The sequence below is a fragment of the Primulina huaijiensis genome, chromosome 11 (genome assembly GCF_012295235.1).
Source record: "Primulina huaijiensis isolate GDHJ02 chromosome 11, ASM1229523v2, whole genome shotgun sequence".
Classification (NCBI taxonomy): Eukaryota; Viridiplantae; Streptophyta; class Magnoliopsida; order Lamiales; family Gesneriaceae; genus Primulina; species Primulina huaijiensis.
Window position 1 is genome coordinate 12,512,422 of NC_133316.1, and position 8,660 is coordinate 12,521,081.

Consider the following 8,660-nt stretch of genomic DNA (forward strand, 5'->3'; position numbering starts at 1 on the left):
TTTTGTTTTATTTTGTTGTTGGTCAATTCATATTTTATATTTTTAGGCAACTAATTTGTAATTTTGTTCACTTGTGTTGATATGATATTGGATATGTAAACAATGACATGTGCTGTTCAAGATGACAATGGGTCGGATCTAAACCCGACCCCAAATTTAACATGTCCCGTCGGGACAGGTTTAGACTTGAAAAAACGGGTTCCGGGTTTAGACAGACCATGTAATTATATATATCAATGTTGCCCACCAAACGTGCTCAATTTTTTTGTCCACCAATGAGGTGTGACTCATTTATTAGATATACAATTTTGATATGTTTAATCACATCCAATAAGTGAATGACAAATCATTGGTGAGTACAGAAGTAGATACGATTAATGAACATAGAAAAATTATGTATATATATTATTAATAATATATTACATTTTTTTTCAATGTTAAAAATAAATATCTAAAACTGAATATGTAAATATATAATTAGAAATTTTCTTTTCTTAATAACTATTATTTGAATAAAAATTGATATATTTTAATTTATAATAATATTTTATCCCTTAAATATTATTAATAAAGTTTAAAAATAATTTTAATGATTAATTAATTATTAAACATTTTTATTTTGTATTTAAAAAAATGATGGGTTCACTAATCTAACTCGCATGAGACTTAAGGGTTTCACGGGACGAACGGTTCTTAAGTTTGGCCAAACCCACCCTGTTGTCATCCCTAAGTGTTATGTCATCAAGTTTTTATGTCACGCCATAATTTTCAGTGTTTCGTACATAAAATACAAGTACACTTCAAGCTAAAATGCCCTCAAGATATTCACAACAAAAAATCAGCTTTTCTAGTGAAAAATTTGATAACTAACTCCCACATATGAAACAAACTCCCACATATGAAACAAAATTGTATTGTACCTAATAATTTATGAGTTACAAAGCTTAAAGAGCCCAACTACGTGGAAGCTATGTTTATTCACTCTATTTTTTCATCCAGTTGCCTGCATGAATTAATTGATAAAAAGCAGTCTGCAACTTTGTAATAATTGAAGTAATTGAATTCTACACAAATAATCCAGTTACAGCAAAAGATATATTTTTACTAGAGCCCTCGACGGCTTAACCGTCGGAGCTTTTAAGCCAACAGGTAAAAGTGCACGAAATGTTAGTTCAAACCAGTCATTGGTACATGAGATCCTACCTATGTGAGCACTACTCTCACTTCATTTTAACGGGTAATTCCAAAAAAAAAAGTGAGTCCTATATATGAATGGGCAAATCTTGACCATCCATCTTATCATGGGGCAATGCCCACAAGGGTAGGATGAAATAAACCCCAGTCATTGCTAACATTTTTCATTAACATCTCCAAAATTTTGTTCTTCTTTACATGTAGACAGACATCCCAATATTTAGTGGCACCTCTCTAAATTGTTTTAAGAAGTAAAATCGCCACATCACGCACCTGCGAATTACGTGATTTTGCCTACAAATAGAGGAAACAATGACCAGATATCTCGCGGTTAAAAGGAAGCAAAGTCCTCACGAGCAACTCCTCTACGACTGCTTGCATGATCGAAACTTCTTAGGCGTTGATGAAGGGCTGGCCTCTAGGAATGCCGATGGACAAAAACCGCTTACGGTGCACTTGTCACAACGAGGTCTAAGTGGTTTACATATGGTCTGACCAAAGCCAACCTGCTTTCCAAATAGTTAGCAGTAAACCGATAATCGCGAAAATGGTTCAAGAGTGTTATAAACTTGATGAGATACTCATTTGCCCGAACAAGAAATAACTGGTCACATCTGTCTATTTCAGGTTATGACTAGTTAGAACCATTTAAAAAATTTGAACCTGAAAGACAACATTTTCGGAGAATAAAAGCACGATTTCTCAAAATGAACCACCTACAAAGGATAGGTGAAATTTTACTCAAGTTTACAGAACATAGGTATCTCGACAAATGTTGAAAGATGATATCAGTATGCAAACCAGTCGTGTACCCATGTAAAGATTAATGTAAAAATACCAGAAGAGGATTTATGGGGACCCATTCCTCCTTAGGAAGCCACAGTTGCAACGATACTCTAGTCTCCTCTGGCGTTGAGGTTTTCTAAGAAAAAAGAAAAAGGCAATATAAATTACTAGTGAATCGATATTATTCCTCTGCTGCATGGCTCATTTGTCATTGGCAGGTATCTTTTTTTTTTTTTTTTTTTTTTTGGGGGGGGGAATAACAGAACCTAATCACATCACTTTTGATAACAGACCTGGAACACCTAGGGACTGAAAGTAAGCCTTTATGAAAATTACGATCAGCCATTATCATACTAGTGAGGACATGAGCAGATCTATTAGATGTACATGGTGCAAGAATGAGAGATCCAAATTCCATGGCGTTAAAGCTCATTTGTTAATTTTCAGAACACATACTAAGTAAATTCCTTCCAAAATGGCCACTTGACAGGACTCCCGATGCTCGAGTATACTAAATAGTTGTGCATAGGAAAATGACTGCCAAAATTCATAGCAAACTTGATAGTTGAAATTGATCAGTATAAAAGTAACTTATTTAAAAGTGATTTAGTGACAATCTTCGAACTACAACGAATTATACCTGCTTGGTACCAGGACGTGAAACCCATCCAAGCCGATTGCAAATCCTGTGCACATGAGTGTCTACACATATACCTTGAACATTATTCCAACCTACATTCATGATCTAGAAGAGCAAGCACTTTACACCCCCGAAAAAATATTTAAATAAACATTTTAAATAATACAATAGATCCCTTCTCGTACCAGGTGAGCCATTTTTGGGCCAATTCCTGGAAGCAAGAGCAACTCCTCTAATGTACTAGGAATATCTCCATTGTACTTTGAGAGACAAATTTTTGCGACTTTTTTCAAGTTGCTTGCCTTTCTTGTATAAAATCCCACCTGCTCAAAATCAAAGTGAACCAAGTACGTGACACAAAGCACGTGGGGTAAAATTGTTTCTATTCACTAATATATTAACAGTTTCTTTGTACAAAATCTACCATTGAATCCCATTTCACTCGTCTAGATCTTGTACATTAAAAATGAAATCGGTAAATAACCTACAAAAAAAGAAGCATACAGGGTAAATTATGTCCTTGATTGCACCTTCATCAGCTTTGTCCATGGCTTCTGCTGTGAGCAAATCATTTTGGAGAAGCCGTTGAATAGCACCTACAGTACAAAGTGCTCAATAAAATTAGTACACAAACCCGAGGTAGAATATCTAACAAAGATTATTAAATATGCATTCTTCGTGTCAGAGATCCCAATAATACATAAATGACATCACCAAGAAAAACTAAGTCTCAACTAGTTAGAGTTTCCAACACGAAATCCTTATTTTCAACTGTCGTTTATTTGAATAGCCATTAAATCCAAACACTTAAGAATGCTTAGTAGCTAGCAGTAGCCTTCCTTTCTCTATCATTAAGTCTACTAATTTGTTTCTTCAAGCACTTTCTCCAATGTGATACTAGCGAAGATGTTCTGCATGCCGAAATGATTCAAAAGAAGCTCAAATCTTATCATTTGAATTCTTGTTCTTAGAACATCGCACAACAAACGCAGGTTAAATTCACCAATAATGTCAAATTTGTTTATTTACAATTTTGTTAAGCTATTCCTCCACAAAATTATTAATAATAAAACTTCTGAAAAGAAGAGGGATTAGACTAAGACAAGCAAACAACATACGGGAAAAGTGAGCAGTGTGCAATCTAATTTACAATGCATCACCAGCCCCATCATATCATGATTACTTATTGAATTCAACAAGTCTAAAGATATAAAAGGTGATTCCTTTGAGATATTGATAATAAATAAGTACTTGCCATGAGTAACATGATCTTTTGTTTGACTTGATAAGAGTGAAGATACCAGAACAGCAAATCTTCGTTCCTGACAAACGATGAAAAGGATATACAGACAAATTCCACGCCAAACACAAATTCCGTCCATCAACCAAAAACTAAAGATTTAAAAACTATTTATGCATCATGACCGCATGGCAATGACAATGTTTCGAGAGTCTGTGGAAATTCTTGTGACCTATATAGCCATTGTTTCAATAAATAAAAACCTTGAAATCCCGGTTAAATGACCAACATTAGATAACAAAGGACAATATGTGGGATAATAAACCGTGGTCAGATATCTCACTAACGTTATCAAAAGAATCAAAGATCAGTATAAAACAAAGGCATGCGACTGCAAGGAACGCTGGCTGCGGGCATACACCAAATTAGACCAATGATTGATAAGGTGATACTTTAAAGCTTCAAAATAGGTGTGAAAAAAAATTGGAGTTGAGTAGAGAGTAGATTGAACCGTCAGCGGTAAGTCATGATAACCTAGATATGGCAGACATTGTTTCTTTGAGTTTCAAAATACACAATAAAATGGCTATTCCATGCAAACAACCATATACATTTGTCAGCCAAAAACAATGCATAAAATTTATATGAGCTGAAAATCATCATAAGAAAATTACCTCAGGAGGAAGGGAACTTCCAGCCTTTTCACACCCCATTGAGTCTACTGGTGCATCTTCAGAAGACCTCATTTTACGTATTCCTTCAAGAACATTTTTCCAGTTTGTCGGTGAATGTGCTGTGAAGGAACAATGCTAATTAAAGCTTGATTGTCAATGAAATGGGGGAAATTCTTCGTCCCACTCAATGAACACTATCAACTAGGTCATTCACATAAATAAGCATGACATGCAAATCAAAGAAGTCCATTTGATAACCTGTCTTTTCTTAGTACATTAAAAGCATCCAAATTTTTTTTAGACTTTAAATCACAGACTGTCATTAATATTTACAAAATTTTTCAATTTATCAGTTATTTTTAAGAACTAACCTAAGCATAAAAATTATAACCATTATAAAATTTTTGCCCAGCTTTAATTAAAATTGCGAAAGTTGGATTGATTTGAAGCTAAAACCAAGGGGAACAAGTCATTCCAAATGTGGAAAAAATTTACCACCAATTACTCAATGACACCAAGAAGTCATGAATTTAAATATCATAGAAAACCTTTAAAATAAATAAATACAATCATTGTGGTTAAAATTTAAATAGATTATGTAACAAATTCACAAAAGATACATACTCAAGGAGGAAAAACTGCTAGCCTTTCCATATGCAAAATCTTCAATTTCAGGTAGGCTGCAAGGCTGCATCAACTATTACAATCATATTCGAAGTAAGAGTAAATCTAAGGCACAGCTGGCGTCAATAAGTGCATATTACATGGTTGACATGTTTAAATATTAAGTGGCATCCAGCATGCAGACTTCGAAAGACACATAACATGCCTATTTGGATTGATTTATTCGTACAAGGCAGAAAACGCTTCAGACCAGTAAATGTGAGAAGGTAACAGTAATTCAAACAAGAGGGAACAAAATAGTATCTTTAAGTATTTTTTATATCTATGATGATCACGAATACATGATTTTCCAAAGCTAATTTTTACATTAATAAACATTTTAAATATTCCAAAATTCTACAAATGAAAAACTAGACTAATTTAGCTCTTAATACATGATATTAGATATTACTCGCTTGGTGTTTTTCAACTTAAACTAGTGCCTCGCAAATTCATTCGTGTCAGGAGATAACTTTTTGGATAGATGAGATATTTGAGTACACTAGTAAAATCAGTATATAATGCCTTCATCTAAAAGCTAAATTTAGCCACAGAAATTCATAAAACATACGTAGCCGGTAGCCATCATGGCAGGTCACTGCATCTTATATGACACATTTGACTTTGTCATCTAAAAGCTAAATATAGCAATAAAAATTCATAAAACATACAACATAATGAGCCATCATGGCAGGTCACTGCTGCTTAGATGATACATTTGATTTAAGACAAATTTGATGATATATCAAGGGGAAGCGTAACACTATCCTATACCACTTTCATCTGAGAAAGGACAATCCAATTTACAAACAATAACCCTTTAAAAATGACAACAAACTTCGCAGATGTGTCATCATTTCAGTAACCAGTCATCACCATGCTTATTTTTATGATTTGAGACAAACAGTTCGTTAATTTGGTATGCAATTCAAGACATGGATCAGTTTTTGGCTTGAATCTTCTCCAAATTCCAGTCCCCACCTCAACTCCCTCTACTTCTTTCCCTTGTCATTATTATAGTCCTTTCCTGTGGTCTCTGCTAGCAACGAAGAATTAACTGGCAAACAACACACGCGACTAGAAAGTAATACTCAGCTAACAAATAAAACCAACTTTTTCAACTAACAAATAAATCATAGTTTATGTACACATAAGAGAACGTGTTGACAATTACTCTCTATATTAATTTTAAGAAAGATATCATCAAAGCTTACCTTTTCATCATTCAACTCAGGCTTAACATCTTTCACTTTAGCTTGAAGGGTTTTCATGGCTCTCCTTTTTCGAACAAAGACACGAAATTTTTTCTCAGAGCCCTCATCTAGAACATTAGAGCCTGAAAGAATCATCAAAACTCAAATTTGTCCAAACCCTTTTAAAGTAAAAGGACAATAAACGAAATATTAGTGGTGTATAGCAAAGAAGATTGGCAAATTCTAACCTGAATCTTTCGACGGAACAGCTGAAGAGATTTCCCTTTCGGAAGCTGAGAATCTTCTAACCATTTTCGCGGAGGAAGAGGAGAAGATTAGTTGCTGTGAAGTCATGTTTTTGAGGAGTGGGAAAGACATTCTGTTTGAGGGGAACTGAGGGAATGTACTTGTGGACAGACACCGATTCGGATCGGATCCATTTCAAATTTAATGTATTGGAAGTGTAAATTTATAATAGCTTAGATTGGAATTTGAATCGAAAACAAATTTTTATTTTAATTTGCTACATATCTAACAAATTATTTATCGAACAAATTACTCATAATTTAAATCTTTTATTGAAATAGAACTACAGACAATGATACGTGACATTCTCTATATTTATATAGTTTTATCCTACAAAAGAAGATCGTTTTTTTTAAAAAAAAATTAACTTTAGAAATGTCGAGTATCTAAGGAGCAATCCATTCAACATTAAAAACGATTGGAAATATCATCTGTTGAAAGCATTCATCGTTCTCTTCTAACATTGTACAAAAGAGTGAATCTTTGTACAATGTTAGAAGTTTGTTTTTGAACATATTAGTAAGATTTGTAATAATTTAATAAAATTTTCAATTGTTACGCTTTGACTAACATAATTTGGTTTGTACAATCTCTTGTATTAACTAAAGCCTTCTAATGAAATTATTCATGAACAAAAAAAAGTGAGAGTATAAGAAATCTTCGAACTTCCATAAAAATTTCATCTTATGTGCTTTGTGTTATGTTATAGTATTTATATTACCCTTAAGTTTTAGTGATTGACAAAATAAATAGCAATGAGCTGTTTCAAAATCCAATTATTCTATTTTATGTAAAATAGTTTTTCACACCGCTGAATAAATTCAAGCATTTCAAATCGTTCAGGATTTCAAGCTGTTACGTCAAGAAGTCAAACCTCTATCTTTATTGAACTTCAGCTATAAGAGATCATCTGTCAAAACTGACGGGTCCGAAAATTCAATGTAGTGCAATGACACAAACCATCTCATTCAAACGAATTACAAACAAACAGTTTTGAGCATTTCAAGGAGAATATTGCATGTCAAGCTGTTAATGCTGCAAATTGAAAGATTACACGTATCCTACCAACCGTCGAAGTGACAAAAAATTACCCATTTGGTCTACGGTTCAAATAGCATGGACCGAAAGTCGCTAAACAAAGAGGAATACTAAAGAGCATTTAATGATACGTATTGTAATGCTCAAAAACCAATACACATAAACTCCATGCATGATTATAATTGTAAATTTATTTAATTAATTATTTAGATGATGCATGCTATATGTTTAAATTATTTTAAATGTATATATGTTTATTTTTTATGCAATTTAAAATATTTTTTCGAGTTTTAGCTTTTCATACGAATATTCGGTGCCGGACCGGAAAAGCATATCGGAGACGATTTAAGTGCTAAAACTTAATGTTATATTTTTATTTTAATCCAAGAAATTATTTATTTTAAATGGTTTATGAATTTTAGCGCTTAAAGGTCAAATTTAATTTATCGAGTAAAATAAAATAATGTTAAGTATTTTAATTAGCAAATTTTGTAAATTAATGGATTTAAATCATTTCACTTGAGATAAAAATATTTTTATAATTATTTTTTACTTAATTAGTTTGGTTAGTATTTAATTTATTAGTTGAATTTAGGATTTTAAGTATCTTTAATTGTCATTTTTCAAAATTGTGAGATTTAATTATTTATCATGTTATTTAAATTTTTATTAAAAGTTGTTATTTAATTTAAATAACTAGTTAATGTTTTTAAATATTAAAGTGGAGAATAAAACCCTAGTTATCACTCACAAGTCACGCCTCACACACACACACTAAAAAAACATGAGTTCTATAAACTTGTAGAATAGGGTTTTTGGCTACCAATCCTAGCAGCCACCATCAGCCAACCTTCATCCTATTTCCCCTGAAGATTTTCAACCCTTTTGAAGCAAGAAAACGCAGCAAAACGTTCTCCGATCAGCCT

The 8,660-nt window shown here is 32.7% G+C and overlaps 1 protein-coding gene across 1 annotated transcript; it reads right to left on the reverse strand.

The window, feature by feature from the left end:
* Positions 1-1,319: 1,319 nt before the first annotated feature.
* On the reverse strand, positions 1,320-6,820 carry LOC140988568 (endonuclease III homolog 1, chloroplastic). Its single transcript, XM_073457579.1, has 10 exons — positions 6,639-6,820; positions 6,412-6,533; positions 5,159-5,222; positions 4,535-4,653; positions 3,876-3,942; positions 3,125-3,216; positions 2,806-2,943; positions 2,621-2,725; positions 2,033-2,116; positions 1,320-1,700 (listed from the first exon to the last, which is right to left on the reverse strand). Exons 1-10 carry the CDS (start codon positions 6,766-6,768, stop codon positions 1,560-1,562), a joined length of 1,062 nt encoding a protein of 353 aa, XP_073313680.1. The 5' UTR covers positions 6,769-6,820; the 3' UTR covers positions 1,320-1,559.
* Positions 6,821-8,660: the final 1,840 nt, after the last annotated feature.